The following is a 22,843-nucleotide window of genomic DNA, read 5'->3' as shown; positions in this document are numbered from 1 at the left end:
TTATTTAGACCTTTTACAAAATCAGCCATGAAATGCAGCTGCAGTCACTCAGGGATGAATGACAAGGCGCTTTAAATGTCAGTGAAGCTGAGGCTCACTGTGGAGAAGGACGACACTCTGAGGATAAGTTTGAAGTCCAGGCCAACAGTAGAGAAGTTTAAATCAACCAAAAGTAGAACAAGTGCATCATTAACAGTAGTTTTCAGAATCCAATTAAAAATAAAACAACTATTGAAAATAATGAAATAAGATTTAATGCAAAATGCAACAGTTACATGATATATTTAGCCTCACCACATATTTGGGATTGAAAGCATCAACCATACAATAAGAGTGAAACTTTTTATTTGCTTTTGGATCTGAACAACTGTGAACTATAGCATCTTCTAATATGAAACATTCCGAAAACATTCAGACCAAAGGTTTGGGCTGAGACAAAGAGTTAGGGCACGCTGGTGGGTTCAGGGTCTGAGGAGGAGGGCTGATCCTTCCACATATTGAAAAACAATCTCTAATGATCTGCAGCTTGCACTTCATCTGTGACCCCAGAGTTGAAATGTCAGAAACTCCAGTGCGTATTACTTTGAGATAAAAATCAGAGCGATTTTGCACTGTCTTCCCTAACTGCATGTGGAAAGTCTGCCTGTTATCCTGAAGAAGCACGCTTTAAATGTCTGCATGATGAGTGCTGTTATAACTTTAAAGGAATCCTCCACCTATGTTATAATTTATGACACTCATGTTCTTGATCACCAGAAAGAGGTGTATCTGTATTAGTCTTTTTTTTTCTATTTGATTACATCCACCAGGGTGTTATTCACCTTCTTAAACAATGTAAAACTGTATTCATATATAATCTCTGATGCATATCTCTGAAGTGAACACCTAAAAGTGCCTATCTCTCACATAAGCCAACACGGTGGACTTAGATGTGTCATCTATTCATCTATTCATCTTGTAACACAAGATGAATAGTAACATAAAGCTCCAAGACTTTTATTCAATGCATAGGCAAGCTGCACTAAATAGCATTTCCAAGAAGTTCTTATTGAATTCAATTATGTAACTTAAATATGCTTGAGGTGGGGGAGCATTTTAATGGTGCCTAAACCATGTTTTGCTTATTAATAAGGTAATTGTGTAATTTGTGATTGGGGTGAAAAAACACTCAGAAATCTGCAGATCACTAAGGGCAAAAATTAATATATGTCGTTATCTTTATTTATTCACTATTACAATCTTCATCCACCTCTTTCTTATCCCCTTCCTTCTTAAATGTAGTCTTTAACAAATGATAGTCAAATTGATGACGTTGTAATCGAATATATATTATGCATTTCTGCTTGATTAAGGGGGGGAAGTCGCCCAGGCCGAATTGGCAAAAAAAGAGTAAAAAAAATAAAGATGATTTCTGAATAATTCACTGGCTAATGTTCCAGATCTTGGATGAAATATGGGAATCTTTAGTGGCTGCTCTGTTCTGCTAATTGGTACACACGCCTGGGGCGAGCTTCATGTCGAACAAACTCACAGGGCTGCGTCCGTCTGTGGCGCAGCCCTGTAAAAATAGACGCATGACAAATAAAAGATGAATTAGGACACATGGGTCTGCACACCTTACTGGTGCTTTAGATTTAACATATGGATTGTGTGTGTGCTGAAAACGTTGCCTTTAAAGAAAAGAAAAGTGGCAGAAATCACTCTTAATTCCTTCCAAAACAAAGGAAATCACTGTCCTGATTTTTACGCATCGGCCCATTGCTTTAAATAGCCGGTGGGATGGCGTGTGCGTAATGCAGCCTAATAAGCTGTGACATGGCAGGACTGATACTGTAAACAGACCAATAATGTTGTAGCCTTGTTTTATTCTAATAATGTATCGATGCCGCTGTGAAGCAGGAGAGTAATGACCCGCGTGAATGGTGGCACGAGGCGCGCGCGCGCGCGCACGCACGCACGCACAGCCTTCCAACTAATCCACACGATTTCTCCTCATCAAGGAAAATGGACTGGGGGGGGGGTCTCCGTTAATAATCTTATTTTTTTTCGAATTTCTGTAAGAAGTGTGTTAATTGTAATGCACAGTAAATCTTCAGTAAAAGAAGCGCAGCGTTAAGTAAGGATTAAATCTGATTGTGCACCATATTGTAGCCTACATCTGCCTGTAAATCCACAATAAATTAATATAAGCAAGGCTGCGTGGTTAAAAAAGGATTTATTTTCTATTCGGAGTTGAAAGGAAAGTGTTGAGGAATTTGGAGGAAGAATACTATTCTGAAAGAGAGAAAAAAGTTTGGTTTGGTTTGATAAATCACATAATAAGCAAAGAAGGGGACAAAAAAATCACGAATATTTAGTTTAGAACTGTGTGTTAATTCAGCGTTGATCCAGAGAAAAGGAGGCGATGCATTTCGGTGTGGCGATCACTCACACACAGCTTGTCTCATTTATTGACAGATTTGATGTTAAATGTCTCAAGCTCACTTAGTGTTGTAGCTCTTAATTTATTATGTTTTGAGCTCTTTTCTTTCTCCACGGGTTGACCCTCCGAGGTCACGCAAGCATTTTTTTTATTTTTTTTTAAACGCATGATTAATTTCTCAGTAGGGCGACAGGGCCCGGCTAATGCATTATGAAAAGTGAAGGGCTAATAGAGCTATTGTACTCCTCGAAGCCTTTTTTTTTCAGCTTCACATGCTGTCAGACACGCATTTTATATAGCCAAAAATAAATCTTATCAAAGAAACGCAGTGGAAACTTTTGGTACAATTATTTTAGACTCAAATGTACAGGTAACAGGCAGAAACTTGATTTTGATGACATTTGTAATTGTTTGTTGATATTAATATGTGGAATGAAAATAGGAAAATGATATAATTTGTTCCAGAAACAAGTCATTGAGCGTTACAGAAATACAATATCTTTAAGAGGTGCTTAAAAAGCAAAATATCACTGGATATAACTCAAATATATAATTAAATATGTCACATTCTTATGTTATCTATTGTAAAAATGTCTTGCTTTTTTTCCCTGCACATTATTGGCCCTTTTTTGAATTGCCGTTTCTTTGTTGTGACGTCACCGACTTTAATAGCCGCGGCCCGGTGCAAAGCTCGCGCTCACTGCCCCCTCCCCTCCTCGTGTCCCATCGCAGAGTGTCCCCGTGGCGTACGTCCGCGAGACAAAAGCGCGCGCGGTGACAACCTAAATTGGTTTGATACGGAGCAGATGGGGCTCGTGCTCTCCTCTCGTCTCTATTGCACGCACGCACGCACGCACGCACACACGTACACACACACACACACACGCACACACACACACACACACACACGCACGCACGGGCGCGCAGATTTAAGTGCGCTTAAAAGCAATTCTGTCATGTTTATCAAGATGTTATTGAGAGACGATTGTGTGGGAATAAATTACAGCCAGTCTCAATATCCAGCGGCCTTTTTCCTTTTTCCTCCTCTCATTGTTCAGAAAGATAGATGCATAATTTAAAATAGAGAAAAGACTGTTGTTGGGGTTTGTTTTGTTTTTTTATTTTTTTGGGCGCTGCTTTTGTGGGAGTTTTAGTGATTTTATAATATGCACCGGGTTCAGTCTTGATCTCGGGTGGGCTGGGTCCCAATCTTGCTGCAGAATCTGTTTCAAAACTTTGTTTGGACCTTTATTTAATAATGTTATCTCAATGAGTCAATAGCTTCATTATAAAGAATCAAACTTATTATTCGTGGTTTGTGTTTTTAAAATCACTAATAAAAAATTAATTAATTAAGGCGACTCATCGTCTCAGTACCTGTTGCCTCATCCTAAATATTTGACTTAAGTTTTAATCTCGACACATAAAAGCCTTTAACCACAGCATAGATCCACAAGTTATCCAAACTGTCAATCTGTTGTTCAAACCAGTACATTAAAACAATTTCATGTATGCCCATTTGAATGGAAATCCTGTTGTTTTTCATGAAGTGCAGCTAAGTATGGCTGCATTTAATCAGTAAAGAATTATAATCCCATCCTGAGAGGTCTCACTCTTGAAATAGCATTTAAATGTGTGATTTCCACCTAAAAGGGTTCATTCACAAATTGAGTTTGTGCTTAGAACAACTTTGTTATTGCCTTTCCTTAATTAAAGATGGCAGTCAGTATTTGGAACTACACTTCCCCATGAGCCCGTGAAGAGTTACATGATCACACAGCGGTGTGCTGGAGTTCAGACGGCTGCTATCTGGGTTATGGACTTCATATTTAGGTCTGTGCCTTCTTCGCATCTCTAATTCTCACGCAGATTTTTTAGTTGGAGAAGTAATTCTCTTCTGTCAACTCCATAGGAGCTTGAAGCAGGGGCCTGCCAAGAAACTCCATAGGTTGGCCCTACCGCTGTATACCCAACACACCACACACACACACACACCGACAGGTACACTAATAAAATAAAATAAGCCTATCCAGAAATTCTTGAGGGCCCTTTTCAGGCGCACTGCAGCTCCTCTGACCCTCAATTACAAGAGATGATCCAGACTACAGTGCGCTCCCTGCTGCTTCTTATCTCCTGGGAACAACCTGCACATGTATGGAGAGAGTCATATTTCCGAAAGCCTTCTCGGCTTTGAACGTGGGTATCAGCTGCACTGACAGACATAATTCTGATCCCCAGACTGCCTGCCTGCCTGTCTTGTCTGCTGTTTCAGCTCTTACCTCTCCTTCCTTGGGCCCCTACGGTCAGGCTAATGTTTTACTCCACACTGTGTCTGTGTTTAAGAGCCACTTCTCTGGTGCCAGGCTCTTCTGCTGCCAGCAGTCTCTTTTAGCATCCGTTTGCTGGTAATTAATTTGCAACTCAGGGTGCGTGTGCAGCCGACCAGCAGACACCCATCTGATGGCGACAGCTTGTACTGTAGTTATGACGCGGCGCCGAAGTGTCAGATTAATTCGAAATTAACATTCATTAGGTCAGCTGTTCTCAAAGTGGGGGAAGATGAGCTCTCGCGGAGCTTCATCCCCGGGTGTCCCCCGACCTTTCGTTGCAGAGTTGATACCGCAACTGTTGTTACATTTTGCACTAAAGCCTATTTTATAATTCACATTGAGGGAGTCTCAATAACACAGTTGTAAAATAATCTGAAGTTATTCTAACCTCAGTGTCAGTATGATCGTTTCCATGTTTCCGACCCATCCAGCACGTGCGCGCGCCTGGCCAGAGCTAATGGCACAGTGCGACCACGTGTGAGTCGCGGACCTCACCTTTCTCCGCAATTGACTGACAGTGCGCGAGAATTTATTGTAGCTGCACGCGGGAGGAGGAATAAAGTGTTGGCGCGTGCATGGAGGCGTGCGTGTGTGTGCGGGGCGCATGTGGGCTGAGCTCGCACAACACGCCAATCAAACTCCAGGCAGGTGGGGGGGAGAGAGAGCGAGAGAGCGAGAGAGCGAGAGAGAGAGAGAGAGAGAGAGAGAGAGAGAGAGAGAGAGAGAGAGAGAGAGAGAGAGAGAGAGAGAGAGATTAGGACTGCGCGTGAAGGCTCTGAAAGGGGAATAAAGCCAGCGCGAGCGGCGCAGTTTACTCACATCTCACGAGCTCAGTCCACAATTCGGAGGGGAAAGTAGCCGGTGCCGCCTCCACGTGTTTTACGGACATTCTTTTTTTTTTATAAATGTCATTTAAAAAAAATGAGTGCGCGTAGGATAAATCGATTTATGTCCTAAAAAGGATATAGTTGGTTTTTTTTTTTAACCGAAGCGTTTTGGGATTAATCCTAGAAGTCAAAGGTAAGAAATATTGCGGAATGACTGAAGTACTGAATACTAAAATATTCTATTCATACCATGTTGTTGCATTTGAACCGAAAATAGTCTATAGACTAATAAAAAAAAGCCTATGGCAAGATTGATATTTTCAAACAGCAAAATTTTGTTGTTCATTATTATTATTATTATTATTATTATTATTATTATTATTATTATTATTATTATTGCTCTTATTATACATGCATGATGCAGTACATTAAGTATTGTTTAAGTTAAGCATGACGCCTGTCATGTCAGTTGTTGCTGTTTCGATGCAGGCCTGTTCCGGCACTTTTGTCAGAAGTAAAACTTGTACTACATGTTCATAAATTGTGAGTCTTACATACTTTAAGTTATTGCAGTTAATTGTTGATTACTAGGCTATATCTATATATATATATATATATATATATATATATATATATATAACTTTGGACACATGCTGCAAAATATGTCCTGCGCTTTAATAATGTATTCATCAGAGAAGCGACAGAGTCGGCGGAGTTCTGCAATTTCTAGATGTTTAATGTTTTCCCCTCGGTAGATAAAATATAATATAATCGGAGAATTTAAAACCAATTTATTTGTAAAACTAACATTTACCAAAATGGAACTAAATGAAAATTAGCTCTCTATAGTGTTGTGTTGGCAAAAGGCTGCTTGTGTGTGTGTGTGTGTGTGTGTGTGTGTGTGTGTGTGTGTGTGTGTGTGTGTGTGTGTGTGTGTGTGTGTGTGTGTGTGTGTGTGTGTGTGTGTGTGTGTGTGTGTGTGTGTGTGTGTTTGTTATTCAAGAAAAAAGGTAAAAAAAAAAAAAAAAAGAAACTTGAGTATAAAACACGTATATTTGACATTCATTTTAAAGATATGGTCTAACCATTAAGCATTAGTGTCATCATCCAAACTGTGCTTGGTATTGTAATTTTAAGTTGTTGGAACACAATGATTTTTTTTGTCTGCCTTTAATATTTGATAGTGAACTTAGTAATTTTGACAATTATAAAAATGGATTTAGTATTTATACCTTTGTGCCACCTCAATAATTATTCACATTAAAGTTTCAGTTATGCTTTTATGAAGTGCAAATGAGCTCAACAAAACTGATCATGTCAGTTAATTAGGTGAAGGGAAGAGTTTTCCCATCAAATGCGATTCTCTTATAATAGCTGTTCAATGATTTATATAGAGTTATACTCTGTAAGGATTTGATTATGTAATAACATTTTGAAATGAATGCCTGAACATATGCATTATTTTAAAGATAGGATAATGCTGTGCTTTCAGTGTGATTGAATGTAGGAGAGTGTGGTACTCGTATAGCTTGTTGGAAACACACACAGAAGCAACTTAAGAATTGAGCTTTGGATTGATGAAATATTGTCCAGCTCTCATTTTGAGAAAAATATGTCTTGATTTAATATTTTTTAATTTGCTGTTGTAAAAATGTAAAACTTGATGTTCTATTTGAATAAATATAGAGCAGGGATAATTCAGTATTCTACTTGATTTAATAATTATTTTTGACTTGTACTTTAAAAGAGAGGGTCATATTTTATAGGACCTATTATTATAATTAATAATAATAATAATAATGATAAAATAATGATGATGATCATAATAATAATAACAATAATAATAATAACAATAATAATGTATTTAAAAAGAACTGTTGTGTCATGTAAAGGTAAAACCAGTTTACTAAGAAATAATTATAATAATAAATTCAATTCTACCTTTCCAATTATTATTAGATGTTTTTAGATTATTTAGATAATTGCACTAAATCTCATTGTACATTTTGGGCAAAGTGTGTTTTAAGTTTACCTAAACAATTTTTTGTAAACAAACTTGTTTTCTTTTCAAACAGGTTGTTCTGCAAACAGTTTTCTAAAGTATGGACAAGACCCATCTTCAAAGCTCTAATGACATCATAATGACGAGCTCCACAGGCTCTTATCAACAGGAGCCCCTGACTCCACCCCGGCCCACCCATCTGCACTCTTCCTCCTCCTCCATGTCCTCACCCTCTCCCTCCTCTTCCTCCTCGCCGCTCAAGCCCAACCAGGTGGGCCAAGTTATCCTGTACGGCGTCCCCATCGTGTCGCTGGTCATTGACAACAACGAGCGACTCTGCTTGGCACAGATCTCCAACACTCTCCTCAAGAACTACAGCTATAATGAGATTCATAATCGTCGCGTGGCTCTGGGCATCACCTGCGTGCAGTGCACTCCTGTTCAGCTGGAGATCCTCCGTCGGGCTGGCGCCATGCCCATCTCGTCACGCCGCTGCGGCATGATCACCAAGCGTGAAGCCGAGCGTCTCTGCAAGTCCTTCCTGGGAGAGAACGCGCCACCCAAGCTGCCCGACAACTTTGCCTTCGACGTGTCGCACGAGTGTGCCTGGGGCTGCCGTGGTAACTTCATTCCAGCTCGCTACAACAGCTCAAGGGCCAAGTGCATCAAATGCTCTTTCTGCAACATGTACTTCTCCCCAAATAAGTTCATTTTCCATTCCCACCGTACTCCAGATGCCAAGTACACCCAGCCTGACGCTGCCAACTTCAACTCGTGGCGACGACACCTCAAACTCAGTGACAAACACCCGGCGGATGAGTTAGTCTACGCATGGGAAGATGTGAAAGCGATGTTCAACGGAGGCAGCCGAAAGAGAGCGCTGCCCTCGAGTCATTGCTCCTCCATAGGCTCAATGAAGAGTCTCCCAGGTACTGTGGTGCCTCACATGATGGGGCCCGACCTCAGCGCTCAGAAAAGAGCCCGTTTTGACGATGAGGACGATCTGGACGGTGGCAGTCTCTCACCCCGTAAGACGCCACGCAGCTTCCCTGTCATCCCTGTGCCAAGCAAAGGCTTCGGCATGCTGCAGAAGTTCCCACCAACCTCACTCTTCCCCTCCCCTTATCCCTTTCCTGCATTTGGCCTCTGCCAGCAGAAAAAAGAGGACAGCGACGTTTCGGCCGGCCAGAAAGGAGCAGGCCTGTCAGGTCTTTTATGGCCTGGTCGCAAAGACACTTTTTATCCCCCTTTCTGCATGTTTTGGCCACCGAGAACAGCAGGAGGAATCCCCGTCCCCACCTACCTGCAGCCCCAGCCCAGCACCCTCTCATCGTTAGCGGACAACCCCTCTCTCAGACAGGCCTTCCTGGATCTGTCAGACCCCAGTGACTCTGGAACTGTGAGTGGCAATGGGAATGGTGTCAGCAGCAGCATGGGCCCTGGAAGCGGGGCCGCCACACCCAGATCTGGCCTGTTCGACCCAGAGTGCTCGGCAGTGACACCTGACCACCGCCCTGTGACATCAGAGGGCTGGCTCAAACTACTGGACACCCCAACACTCCAAGCCAGGAAGCCGAGTTACGGTTCTGCCTTCCGTCCCGTCATCAAAGATGCAGAGAGCATCGCCAAGCTCCACGGCAATGGTGGAGGAGTCACCGGGGCAACAGACGAGGACTTCGGGGTAACGGTTGCCGGGTCAGACCGACACCAGCGGCTGTCTCCTAGCAGCAGCTGTAGTTACGGGAGCGAAAGTGGAGGCGACGGAGAAGCAGAGGGTGGAGAGAGCGAGGAGGAAGGGGAAGTGGACGTGGAGTCATCGAAGCAGGAGGATGAGGAGGAGGAGGGGAACTTCACAGGCAGGCCGCCACAGACTCAAACCAGCCTGTACCTCTCGGCACTGAGTGACAGCACCGGAGAGGAGAGGGGGAAGGACAGGGGGAGTGGTGCCATGTATCCCAATGCCTCCCCTCGATCCACCACAGATCCCATCCGCCAGGAGTCCCCCAGTCTGCCCGCCTCCCCTCCCGCCAGCCTGCCTCTATCCAGCTCCACCCCGCCTCACCGAGAGGACACAGCTTACAAAAACGTAAATATCCCCACAGGCCACTTTAGCTAATTATTATTTAAATGGTGCTGTAGTCGGGCGGCAGTGTGATCTGCATAAGCAGATTGATAGGCTGGTTTCTCCCTGTAGAAATTGAAACAGTCACCTTACTCTGATCCCAGCTAATAGGCACAGGCGCGGATTGTTTAATGGCCACAATGTGTTTGTTCTCCCTCTGTCACCCCCGCCTGTTAGGGCAACTCTAATCTTTAACCTGTCGACTCCCACATTAACCAGGCCTCCGAGAGGAGGAGGGAGCGAGCGACTGAGGCAGTCATAAAGACGATTTTAAACTAGTTAAACCATCTACTCCATAGTACACTGCAATTAATTCAGATCTATCGACTTTAATCCGAATTGCTACTAATAAAATTACTATTGGCTGTTTTAAAAACTGGTTTTCAAACACGAAGAAAAATGTGCATTCGAGAAAAAATAAAATAAAACAAAAGAATATTGCTTTTCAGGAAGAACAGACTGTCACAATCACACAGTTTCATTATTGTACCACATATGTAAGAGTTAAACTGAAGACTCATAACAATCTATGTTTGTCCAGGTTCACAAAAACAGAGACGAGGGACTACCGGCATACGCAACCAAAGACAGTTCCAGCATTTCTGGTGAGCAACATCAATTTAATGTTTTGTTTTTGTTTGTTTGTTTGTTTGTTTTCATTTCTGCTGTACATTTTTTAAGGTTGACACATCAAAACATATGCACCTCAGTCATGAAAATTCTAATCTAAATTTACTCTTGTCATTTTAATGTATAAATAGTTTCCAATAATCACTTTCTTTTTTTGATGGGATGTTTGACATCTTAATCCTACTTTAACATATTAGTTTAATCTCCCCCCACCCCCCCCCCCCCCCACCCCCCCCCCCCCCCGACACTGTTCGATCAAATAACATCACACAATTTATTCCATGTTTCATCAGATGTCTCGGTCTCTTGTAATAGAGCATCTTTGTTTCATCTATTGTCTGACTGACTAGTTTTATGGCGTCCCCGCAAAGCTCATCTTCCCCTGACGTTTCATTTGCTCCACTCATCTTCCACACTGACCCTTTTTACTGAAGAAAATATCTTCTGTGTGTTTTTGTGGCAACATGGTAACAAACACACGCGCACACTCTGTGACCTGATTTACCTAAACAGACACACACGCGTATGATTAGTTATCTCCATGTGTGTGTACAACCAGCTCAGCCTCGCTGAATCTGTCTCTTTCTTTCCTTATCTTCTGCCAGAAGAAAACAAAGAGCAGCACAATAGTTTCTTTGTACCAGAGAGTGAGACGTCAGCACCAGACTACTGGAGGGAGAGTTCAGGTACAAAATAGTCCTTTAATTATTATTCTTATTATTATTATTATTCTTATTCTTACTCTTACTCTTATTCTTATTATTCTTATTCTTATTCTTATTCTTATTCTTATTCTTATTATTATTATTCTTATTATTATTTTGTAAATGGTCACAAAGCAGCCATGGAAGAAGTCAATTGCTGAAATGTGAAATTGGCATTAGTTAAGACTTTGTATTGCTGATTCTCCCTCTTCTCAGAGCTGATCTGACATAATTAAAAGTAGAAACCACCTATAAGCAAAGATTTCTTCCAAAAAGTTTGCATGCACACAATTACATCAACATTTTTCTCATGACACAGATGATGCTCAGACTGTTTGTTAAAGCTCCCCAGTCTACCCTTATCCACCTCCACTTGGTTCTCACCTCAGACGGGGAGTTTAGGGATTCATATCAAACACACACAGAGAGGAAACAGCAGTTGTGAAGCTGTTCCCGCTGCCGCCGCTCCGCCGCGGATGCTCTCTTTTAGCGGGCTCTGTCGCCGAGGCTGTTGCTCTTCGGGGGGCCGTTATAGTTCAACAAGAAAACATCAGCTCAGAGATAAGCAGCCGCACCGGCAATCTCCATCCTAGACCCATATCACCGCCGACATAATTGCCTTTTTTCCCCTTTCTCAGCGCAAAAAAAACCCCTTTCCCGTTTGAAAAAGATCACAGCTTATTGCCTTTTTATATCTGTCAGGAAGACATTAAAAGTGCTTTATGACATCTGTGCCAACATTTATATCTACCCCCCCTACACACACACAGACACACACACACACACACACACACACACTCTCCCTCAGCCCCAATACACACACACACACACACACCGTAATGATCCCTGCGCATAATGTATAATGTATTTCGAAAAATTACACGAAACAAATTAAATGAGACCACCTTTCCCCTGATTGCCAAACGTCTCCCTGGGCGGTGGGAAGCTCTACGTGATTAGAAGGCCTGATTCCTCTGAGTCCCACCACACGCACACCCCCCACCTCCACTGTCTTTAAACTCTCCCTCTGTTTCTAGGGAGAAAAAATAATCTAATTTTCCATTTATGTAATGCAAACCGCCTTGGCTTTGACTATTCACGGTTAATTGACTGTCAAACGAGGTTGTTATCCTCGGGCACTGTCTGCAAATTTGCTTGTCAAATGAGACAGAGAGAGGAGAGGAAAGGAGAGGAGGAGAGAAAGAGAGGAGAGGAGAGAGCTCTCTCTCTCTCTGCTCTAAATGAGAAAAGAGAGACGCACAGCCGGGCTTAAGGAGCCAGGACATGAAATGACTGGAGGAGAATATACATATCCAGGGTGCCGGATTGCTTCATTTGAGGTGCTAGATGCCTCATTGTCACAATTCATACGTTACTGCGAGAACTCATGCGTGCATGTGAAGCAATCCTGGTGCTTTTCAAAATTTTAATAAACAACATCAATATGAAGAGGATAAACTTTTAAAGCAACAGGTAGATTAACAATGCTTTCAAAATACATTCTGTATAAGAGACTTTTGTATTTAGCTATAGAGTTTAAAATCTCAGTATACACTTTGCAATAGACATTAATGATGATCAAAAGTTCACTTGTGAAAAACAAATACTGTATTTGATAAAGCAACCGTTGTCTGCAATTTCTTCTATTATCTATTTCATTTAAGCAAAATCTGTAGAATATTGGTCTAAAGTTGTTTTTTTTCTCGCTCATACTTTAGTTGAATTGATTTTCTCCAGTTTATTTGATTTGATCTCACAGCAAGAGGAGCCCAAATACCTCAAATAGTGAACGCAACTTAGAACATTGTTTGACGTGAATGTGTCTTTACAACGAGCTTGCACTGACACCCAGAGGCCAAAAGAGGAACTACAACCCCACGTTTAACATTGGTGAAGAAATTGAGGAAATCAAGCAGGATCAAGGCAAAATCAGTATTTTGCATCACTAGTGTAACTCCCTCGACAGGCAGCCAAGAGAAAATAAGACAACAATTGTGAATATGCAACTCAAATATTTCCAGCTTATATTTGACAGTTATATATATTTGCATCAGAAATACTCAAAGATGTGTCTATTTTAGTTCATCTAAATGTATCCAAGTCAATTGTAAAAAATTCTAAATGATGAAATTATCTGCTTGATATCACAAACTCAAGATTGAAAATTGATTGTGATCCTTTAAATGACCTCTCAAAACAGTCATTGTCCGATCCTTGAACTCATTCAAAATAATACCTTGATGTGCATGATGGTTTGCTAAAATAAATCATTGTTGTCTTTGCCTTCAGACATCACATGTTCCTTAAGACATAATGTGTTCATGAATTAGTCTGACTGTTTTCTTTGAGTTTCTTGAAGAAGGGTGATGTATCGGATTGGCATTTAGACACAATTTAATGTAATTATATGATGAAATATGTACATGAGCCTGATCTTTACTGGGAAAATACTGAATAAGACCCTTTTTTCTGTGTTTTCAGGGGATCGAAGCCAAGGTGCTGCTTCGCCTGTGCCACTTAAAAAAGACGTGGAGAACATGGAGAAAGGTAAAGGATGTTCAAGTATTTCAGCTGACCTGACAATATCAATACAAAATTATATTATTTTTATAATACAGTGTGGCTGCTCCATTTTTGTCCTAACAGCTTGTGTTTCCTTCCTTTATAGAGGAGCTCCAGAAGGTTTTACTGGAGCAGATTGACTTCAGGAGAAGACTGGAACAGGAGTTTCATGCCCTGAAAGGCACCTCACCGTTCCCTGTCTTTCGTAAGTTTTCTCTCACTCTGCTATACTTTTGGTGTCTTCTGAAGGGCAATGTCTCCTCCTCTGTCTTCCTCATCATTTTCCCACCCAAACTTTTCCTCCCTCAGCCTGTCTTTAGAACCACATCTAATCAAACTTGTCAAATGCTAACACTGCCTCCGATAATCATAGCTCTTTCCACTAATTTCAGACAATTTTCAAGATCAGATGAAACGAGAGCTCGCCTACAGAGAGGAGATGGTCCAGCAGTTACAGATGGTAAGGCTGCTAATGGGACAATCAGTGCTGAACACTGATGCAAAATACACTTTCAAACGACAAATAAAACACCCCATTATGGATATAGGAGTTTGAAAAACTGATTGCTTTTAAAAACAGTCTTTGTAATGATTTTAGGAAAGAACATAATTAAGACCAATTATGAGGCTATTCTCAGTGAAATATTACCGCGCGGTTTTAAACAGGTAAGAAATCAAAAACAGATGTTAAATAGACTCCAAAATCATGGTAACTTTGGGACAAAATGACAGAATCCCACGGCACAGGTTTGAACTCGTAAAAAGAATGAAATAATGAATAGATAAAGGCATCAAAGGGACGCAACTGGACACTGGCGCTGTTGTTTATGTGTCCGTCAGGAGCCAATCACCTAGTTTGTCTTTCATGGGTGAGAAGTTCCTCCCCAGCCGTCTGACTGTTTCCGTCGACATCAATCACCGGAGCAGCCGGCAGACAGGCTGACAGACGCTGTTTGTCTTTGCTTTCTGACACGTGCAACAACTGTACACGCTTGTGTGCACATCCTGACAAAACGTACACTAAAACACACACATACACACAAGAGCACGGCGGAGAACTTGTGTAACCACAAAAGCATATGACTGAAAACAAAAAGGAAAAAAGAAAAGGGGGCGCCGGAGCTAATTTATAAGCACGTATGTTCACATACTTGCATATAAATTGACAAATGTGTCTGGATGCAGCAGATGGATCCGTCTGAGAGTAATGACATTAATTTCACACAGACACCCAAATGAACTCCAGCAAAATGTGTAATTTATGTTGCTGTCGGACGCCATCTCAAAACTTTCCAGTTTTCACATTTTCGAAGAGCGATGGACCCTGATTTCACTGGTTCACATGAATGTTTGTTTTTAAACAAACAACCTATTAACATTCATATGGTATTGCATATCTTATTGAATCGTCAATGTATCCTGAATGTATTTGTCTTTCCTGATGGAGATTGATCTGACGAGCGTTTTGTCTTTTTTTATGTGCTCTACAGATTCCCTATGCGAATATCATCAGGAAAGAGAAGATCAGCTCTCATCTCAACAAGTAGCTGAACGGTAACCTTGATTCATTGCCTTTAATGTAATAATCTGCAGTTTTGGAAAACAGTTACTTTAGTAATTGTTAATAATTAAGCAACAAAACAAACAAAAGCCACCAAGTCATAGAATTAAAAAAATGTTTTAACTAAATTTTGGTGAAATATTGTCCTTAAAGTATGTTTATTTTAACTTTCACTGGCCCTTTATATAGTTAAATTACCTTGTTTGTGTTTATTATCACTCAATGGGTTTTGTAGCACCCTGCATTCAGACAAAAGTGATATTTAGTTTAAATTAAGAACAAACAGTGAAACCTACACTCAAACTTGTCCTATAATATTATTACGTTTTTTTAAATTTATTGTTGAGTTTTTTGTGAAAGCGTAACATAGTCTTTCTTTTATTGTGTTTGAGAGTTAAATTTGAGCTTAAACTATCTTCACAGTGTGAAGACAGAAAAAAACTGTTTTGCTTTAATTAAGTCCCGGTCTTTTGGACCAACAAATTAGTTTGATGTGATTATCATTATAGTGTCTTAAGAACATTTTGGGACCACATTCGTTAAACTTGAGTGAGGCGCTTGTATCATTCAATGTTTTGATTCACAGTGGTTTTGAGTTATATTACATATATTATGAAACTAATGTTTGATTCTTTTTTTTTTCCCCACAGCCTTCAAAATTAAGAAGATGAAGATTGCTTTGATTTTGTTGAACGTCGTAAAGTGACACCCAGTAATTGTACAGAGAAATATAGGAGAGAGAGACAGACAGAGAGGACCTCAGACAATTGTGACATTTTCCTGGGGCCACTTCATCAATAGTAAAAGATTGAAAACCATTTCCTCTTCCTTCACTTGGTGGGTTCGCCGTCACATATGAAGCTTTATCTTACCAGGACCAAAGCAACCTTAGCTTTTATTGACCTTGGTGAACTTTCGCCGGCCCTTGAAAACCAACAGGAAGGCAGAAAACAGATCAACTCAAACTCCTGAATACGGAAAGACACGTCGATCCTCTGTGCAGCTCTGACACCTGTACATACACAAGACTTCGTATGGAGGATGGACTTCACGCTAAGATTCTGACTGTTGTGTTTTGTTTTGGTTTTTTGCTTCATCACAAATGAGAAACATGAAGAGAGTCAGACGAGCATTTATATTTTCTTAAGTCCACCGGATTGGTCTGTGACATCCACCACATGCATAAATCAGAAGAACAAAGTAAAGACTGAAATGCAGCAAAGGTATTATTAGAAAAATAATTCACTGGAATATGATGTACACAGACGATTTGGACCCAAAGTTGTAGTATTTGGGAGTGATTGTCTACTGTATAGAAGACTTAAAGTATTATATTCACTTCAGATGTACCTGCATTGTGTTACACTTTTAATTGATGAAGCAGAACTTCTTCCTGTGTCACACTTCCTGTTCAACTTAAAGCATTACAAACAGAGCAGCGGGATTCTCAGTAACTTTTATAAGGACACACCGCGGGTACTTTTTACTCTCCGGACACATCTTTTTGTACTTGTATGAGCCTTCGATTGTCACCAAGTATGAAGCTGAAGACTGCGTAGTCTGTTGTCACATAGACAAATGGAAAGTCAACCGTGTGTGTGACTTGTTTTCTCTCTAGATGAGCCACAAGGAACAAAAGACTCGCTGCTGTAAATCTACATGTAAATGATTTCTGTATAAAATGTCATGAGAAGACTGAAACTCACTGTCAGTGTATCTATATGTGTTTGTTTGTTTATTTATTTGAGTATGAAACCCTCAAGGCCCTGATTGTGAAAATACTATTTATTATATTGTTGAATGGAAACGAAAGAGACATAATGATGATGATGATGATGATGATGATGCTGATGATGCTGGTTGGTGGTGCAGTTCATTGTACATCTAAAAGAATAAAAATGGCAATGCTCCCACCTTGTTTATAGAATGAATGAAGTTGTCACACATTGAGAAATGTTGTCATCATAAACTGTTAATGCAGATGTATTTCAAAATGTTCTTGTAGTTTCTCTACTATTTATGTGTAAATTAAAAGACTATTAAAAAAAAAAAAGATTGTCAATTTATTTTCTGAGTTGAAGTTTGTGCCAAATTGAAAGAACTTTTAAACTTTTACAAGTTAAACCAATTTTTTAATTTATGTACATCACTTTGACAACAATAGCCTCTCTGTCAGTCACAAAATGAACTGAAGACTGTTGGAATGTGACTTAAGGTTTTGGTTCATTCATAAGAACACAGTTCAGTGAAGCCACATTAAACAACACAATCACATGACAAGGAGTCATTGAGTTCTTTTATTTTGTGAACATTTGAGTTAATAATTTTCAGCGCCTATCCCAGTTGAGTATGGGACAAAGTAGAGCACATCCTGTACAGGTCACCATCACAGTACTAATCACGTCACCACAACATGACCCATTTACTCAACATGCTTGATGAAATGTAAAATACAAATGCACAAGTATTTTACCTTATATGCAATGTCATTGTAAATGATCATGTGAATAATTTTTATGAGGCATTATTTTCTTTCAGTTGAAAGTCCACCCCTTCTGGTTAAATGTTTCAGGATTTTCAAGGACCACGACCATCAAAAAGAAATCCAGACGCCTGTGATGATTGTGTGATGTTACAGTTTAAGTCTTCAGTTCATGTTAAAGTCAAAGCTTTACCCTTCAACATTACCTGGACAATTTAATTCTGGATGTCCAGTTTGAGCTGACGTCAGTTCTTAAGGTCAGCTGTAGGCAAAGTGATGAGGCTGATGTCAAATTACATGCATTTGCTATTGCTTATTGCCTGGGTCATCATTCCTTAAAGGGAGGATCCTCAAGAAATAGAAGGTGAATTAGGTTGTATATAGATTGAGGACTATATAAAGGACCTGTAGGAAATAAATAACCTGAATGAAAGGTAACTCTCATGAAAGTTTTGCTTTGCTGAGATTTTATGAGTTTATATATACATGAGTTTATATATATATATATATATATATGAGTTTATATATATATATATATATATAGTTACACATATATATATATATATATAAAAACTGAATTTATTGGTTAATATTCACAAAATAATTTTTTATAACGTTTAAAAAAGAATGATTATTTTTAAGTGACGTAAATCTGTTTCTCGTCTTGTCCACGTTGCACGACATCAGCCACCGCTTTACGGCAAGCAGAAGCAGAAGTGCCAGCATGGCGTTCACTCTCTACTCTCTCATCCAAACTGCGATTTTATGCACGAATGCCGTGGCTGTGCTGCACGAGGAGAGGTTTCTGAGCAAGAGTACGTGTCCTGCTGTATTTTATTCAATCTGCGTCTCACGTTCTTTTGAAATGAGGCTGTTTTCAGGCGGAGAGCTGCTCGCTGGGTGTTGTTATTCTGCCACATAGACGAACAGCCTCTCTTGAGGAGGTTCAGTCTCGAGATGTTTTTAAAGCTCAAAGCTTCTTCGTGTTAGATTTCTGTCTCCTTACTTTCTCTCTTTCTATGCAGTCGGTTGGGGCGTGGATCAGGGAGTTGGAGGTTTTGGTGATGACCCTGGAGTCAAAGCTCAGATCCTCAATCTAATCCGCTCAGTCCGGACCGTCATGAGAGGTGAGACGAGATTCATGAAAACCCTGTCTGTACTACATTACAGTTTATCTTCATATGGCATGATGGTCCTCATGAAACTGTTAACTTTGTGTCTTCAGTACAAATCCAGTCTGGACAATGCAGTCCCAGCAGATTCTGAGTTTTATGTAAATCAGTTCAACTCACTGGATATTTACTGAACAAGACATGACTGGATTCATAGTCTAGGAAACATTTTAATGAGGCATTATATAAGGGTATGAGGCAATCATATAAGGATTGAAATTTTAAATATTATTTTCAACACGAGCTGTTCATTGTCCCTGTAGCAGAGATTAAAACAAACTTTTGGATTATCTCTATATGTTGCGCTTGCATGACACCTGAGTTGTATAATACAAAAAAAAGTATTATACAGCTGTACACAAAATCTTTTTTTTTTTTTCACCCAGAGTTTTCATTATAGGGGAAGCTGATGAAACACTTTAAAATCATGAATGCAGCAGATATTCGGTTAAATCACATTTTCTGCACTTGACTTCACAATTCTCTGCAGAGCATACTCTTTTTTATTTTGTTTGATTAAATGGTCTCAAATGCGGTTTTCGTCCTGGTCGTGGAACACTGGACCAGCTCTATACCCTCCACCAGGTGCTTGAGGGTTCGTGGGAGTTCGCCCAACCAGTCCACATGTGTTTTGTGGATCTGGAGAAGGCGTTCGACCGCGTCCCCCGAGATGTCCTGTGGGGGGTGCTCCGGGAGTACGGAGTCCGGGGTCCCTTGTTGAGGGCTGTTCGGTCCTTGTATTCCCGGAGCAGGAGTCTGGTTCGCATTGCCGGCAGTAAGTCGGACCTGTTCCCTGTGCACGTTGGCCTCCGGCAGGGGTGTCCTTTGTCACCGGTTCTGTTCATCATATATATGGACAGAATTTCTAGGCACAGCCGGGGGCCAGAGGGGGTCCGGTTTGGGGACCACAGAATCTCATCTCTGCTATTTGCGGATGATGTGGTTCTGTTGGCCCCATCAAGCCTGGATCTCCAGCGTGCACTGACACGGTTCGCAGCCGAGTGTGAAGCAGCTGGGATGAGGATCAGCACCTCTAAATCCGAGGCCATGGTTCTCGACCGGAAAAAGGTGGCTTGCCCCCTCCAGGTCGGTGGAGTGCCCTTGTCCCAAGTGGTGGAGTTTAAGTATCTTGGGGTCTTGTTCACGAGTGGGGGAAAGATGGAGCGTGAGATCGACAGGCGGATCGGTGCAGCGTCTGCAGTCATGCGGACGTTGTATCGGTCCGTCGTGGTGAAGAAGGAGCTGAGCCAAAAAGCGAAGCTCTCGATTTACCGGTCGATCTTCGTTCCTACCCTCACCTATGGTCATGAACTATGGGTCATGACCGAAAGAACGAGATCTCGGATACAAGCGGCTGAAATGAGCTTCCTCCGTAGGGTGGCTGGGCGTACCCTTAGAGATAGGGTGAGGAGCTCAGTCACCAGGGAGGAGCTCGGAGTAGAGCCGCTGCTCCTCCACATCGAGAGGAGCCAGCTGAGGTGGCTCGGGCATCTATTTCGGATGCCCCCCGGACGCCTCCCGAGGGAGGTGTTTCGGGCATGTCCCTCCGGTAGGAGGCCTCGGGGCAGACCCAGGACACGCTGGAGGGACTATGTCTCTCGGCTGGCCTGGGAACGCCTTGGGGTGCCACCGGAGGAGCTGGAGGAAGTGTCTGGGGCGAGGGAAGTCTGGGCAACTCTGCTCAGACTGCTGCCTCCGCGACCCGGCCCCGGATAAAGCGGTAGCCAATGGATGGATGGATGGAAATGGTCTCAGGTGTAATTATGGAAAACAACACAGTGTTTGTCTTTTTCTCGTTACAGTGCCTTTAATAATAGTAAATTCAGCCTGCATCGTCCTGCTGCTGCTGTTTGGTTGATGGCTGAGCATCACACACACTCCGTTCCAACAGTCTGCCATCGTCCCTCAACAGCAGCATGGATGAGTTTCTCCACAGACCTGGATGAAGAAAAGAAGAAATATTTGAAGGGAACAAACCTGAAAAGATGAAGGGATTCTGTCACCAACAGGTGGAGACTTCTCCTCGTCCACGTCACACCAAAAAGACTGAACTCATTCCAGCATTTAGGAGTCAAACGTTACCCTGCATGATAATTCCTAAATGTTTGTTTTTTGCCACACAGTGTGTTTCTCCTTACTTCTTGGATCTGTTTTTATGAATTTCTTAATATTTCTTACGTATTTTCATGCAGCGGAGGGGAAATATTTTGAATTTGAATCGCAAAATATTTTGTAAGAAAAGTCTGAACACATTTGTCACAGTGAAGATATTTCACACACACAGACCTTTCTCTGCCTATTCAAGTGTAGAATCTCAACCTAAATTGGTCTGTTATTCTAAATTATGAGCAACAATGTTAAACACACTAATGTCCTTTGTATTGTTTGCATATAAAATATCCTTGTCGGCGCCACACACAGTGAGAGGTACAGTTGTTTTAAAATGAATGCATTATTCTGTTTTAATAAATGATGGTGAGTTCTTTTTTATAAAATAGTTTAGTTTTCTCTCAGAGTACATTGGGATTACTAACCAGAGTAATCTAGTATAGCATGGATTCACACACAAGTACTGCATGTGTCCCCTCTTTAATACAGAGCAGCATCAACATGTCAACTCTCACACTTCTACAACCTTTGTCTGTTGAAGGACTTGATGAATTTCTTCTTTTACTTAAAACTGAGTTTTATTGCTGCTTTTATAATTGGACAATATTTGAATACTTTACCACACTGCTGTGTAAATATGACAACCTTCTCTTCATAATGTGGCTAGACCTCCTGCTTTCACGAACAATAATCCCCATATGTTGTGAATTATCAGCGTTTCCTCTCTTGTTAAGCTCCTCTTTTATTAACATTAGATTTTGCCCCTCAATACATCGGCGTTTGGACATGGTGAGGATCTCCTGGAATTAGAAGCATATGTTTATCGGGGAGATTAACGCAGTAAAGCCACTTTGATATGTGATTAGTGGGAGTTTAGCTGGAGGCTGACTAAAAATATAAAACCTGTAAATTCACAATGTGAATGTGTGTCTGCACTTCACAGGTCAGGGTGGAGGCAGGTTCGATGTTTGCTCATGGTAATAGTTTGTAGCAGAATTTATTGAATTTTTTAAACATTTATTGGTGCTCTTATTCAAAAAAAAATATATGTACCGTACCTAAGCTCAACAGAGAGGAGGAAAAGTTGAATTCAGAGAGGAATCTAAAGCAATAAGAAACTTGGATCACTAAACGCTTCCATTTGGAAAAAACGCTGAGGCCCTGATCATAAAGAGAAAACAAAAGTATAGTTTCAATTTTAATCCAAATTAAATTTTCCAACATTGTTCTTCTACATATTACTACTACATAACATATTAGAACAGAATTAAATCCAATCACACTGTCAAAAGACAAACATTTAAAAATGAATAACTATAGAAACAGAGAAATGTATATCAAAATCTGAATCATCTATCAAAAAGAACAACCCTGATTTAAATATGCCCAAAAGACCTGCAGAGTGTGAGATTACCTCTCAACATAATGTTTTCCCCAAAATGTAATCTATGCCTCAAAATATTTATTACAAACCTCTAAAAAACACGCTGTTAAAAACAAAACCAGAAACAACAAGAGTGTTGTTCTGTGGCAGTTATGTGAAAAGAGGATTTGATCTGTCTGGCATGGTGGGGGAGAGAGGGGTTTTTGATAATACCTCCCATCATATTAAATCTATCTGAATGTCCTAAAAGAGCCACTAATGCCATATATCTGCTGCTTGTTAGTGTGATGGGACACATATGTTTTTATTATTATTATAATGAGCGATCTGCTGGTTGAGGCTTAACCTTTTAGCTGATTAGGGTGTATCCCTTTGTAATAATAATAATAATAATAACCATCATCATCATCATTTATTTACGTTATAATTACTAATAGGAAGAACAAGATGACTATTTACAGAAAAGTCCACACAATGAAAAACACTATTTTCAAGCATAAAGTTTAGAAAGCTAAATTAAAAAAAAGAAGAAGAAA

At 40.6% G+C, this 22,843-nt stretch overlaps 2 protein-coding genes across 2 annotated transcripts; both read left to right on the top strand.

Annotated features, from left to right (window-relative positions):
• Positions 1-7,681: 7,681 nt before the first annotated feature.
• skor2 (SKI family transcriptional corepressor 2) lies at positions 7,682-15,146 on the top strand (the record flags this gene model as incomplete). Its single annotated transcript, XM_080510321.1, has 7 exons — positions 7,682-9,667; positions 10,245-10,308; positions 10,939-11,019; positions 13,519-13,584; positions 13,706-13,804; positions 13,992-14,059; positions 15,090-15,146. The coding sequence occupies 7 exons, from the start codon at positions 7,682-7,684 to the stop codon at positions 15,144-15,146; spliced, it is 2,421 nt and encodes an 806-aa protein (XP_080366447.1).
• A 3,195-nt stretch (positions 15,147-18,341) lies between these two features.
• On the top strand, positions 18,342-21,287 carry ier3ip1 (immediate early response 3 interacting protein 1). The gene is made up of 3 exons (XM_080509807.1): positions 18,342-18,457; positions 18,668-18,769; positions 20,617-21,287. Exons 1-3 carry the CDS (start codon positions 18,367-18,369, stop codon positions 20,670-20,672), a joined length of 249 nt encoding a protein of 82 aa, XP_080365933.1. The 5' UTR covers positions 18,342-18,366; the 3' UTR covers positions 20,673-21,287.
• Positions 21,288-22,843: the final 1,556 nt, after the last annotated feature.

Source organism: Blennius ocellaris (genome assembly GCF_963422515.1).
Source record: "Blennius ocellaris genome assembly, chromosome: 15".
Lineage (NCBI taxonomy): Eukaryota > Metazoa > Chordata > Actinopteri > Blenniiformes > Blenniidae > Blennius > Blennius ocellaris.
Note: the sequence above shows the minus strand (reverse complement) of the source record. Positions and strands in the feature narration are given on the sequence as shown.

Excerpts from the sequence above, each read along its gene's own strand:
- ier3ip1 (XM_080509807.1), top strand. The coding sequence starts at position 18,367 with ATGGCGTTCACTCTCTACTCTCTCATCCAAACTGCGATTTTATGCACG. Across the intron at positions 18,458-18,667 it reads GGAGAGGTTTCTGAGCAAGA|TCGGTTGGGGCGTGGATCAG; the intron begins GTACGTGTCCTG and ends CTTTCTATGCAG. Across the intron at positions 18,770-20,616 it reads AGTCCGGACCGTCATGAGAG|TGCCTTTAATAATAGTAAAT; the intron begins GTGAGACGAGAT and ends TTCTCGTTACAG.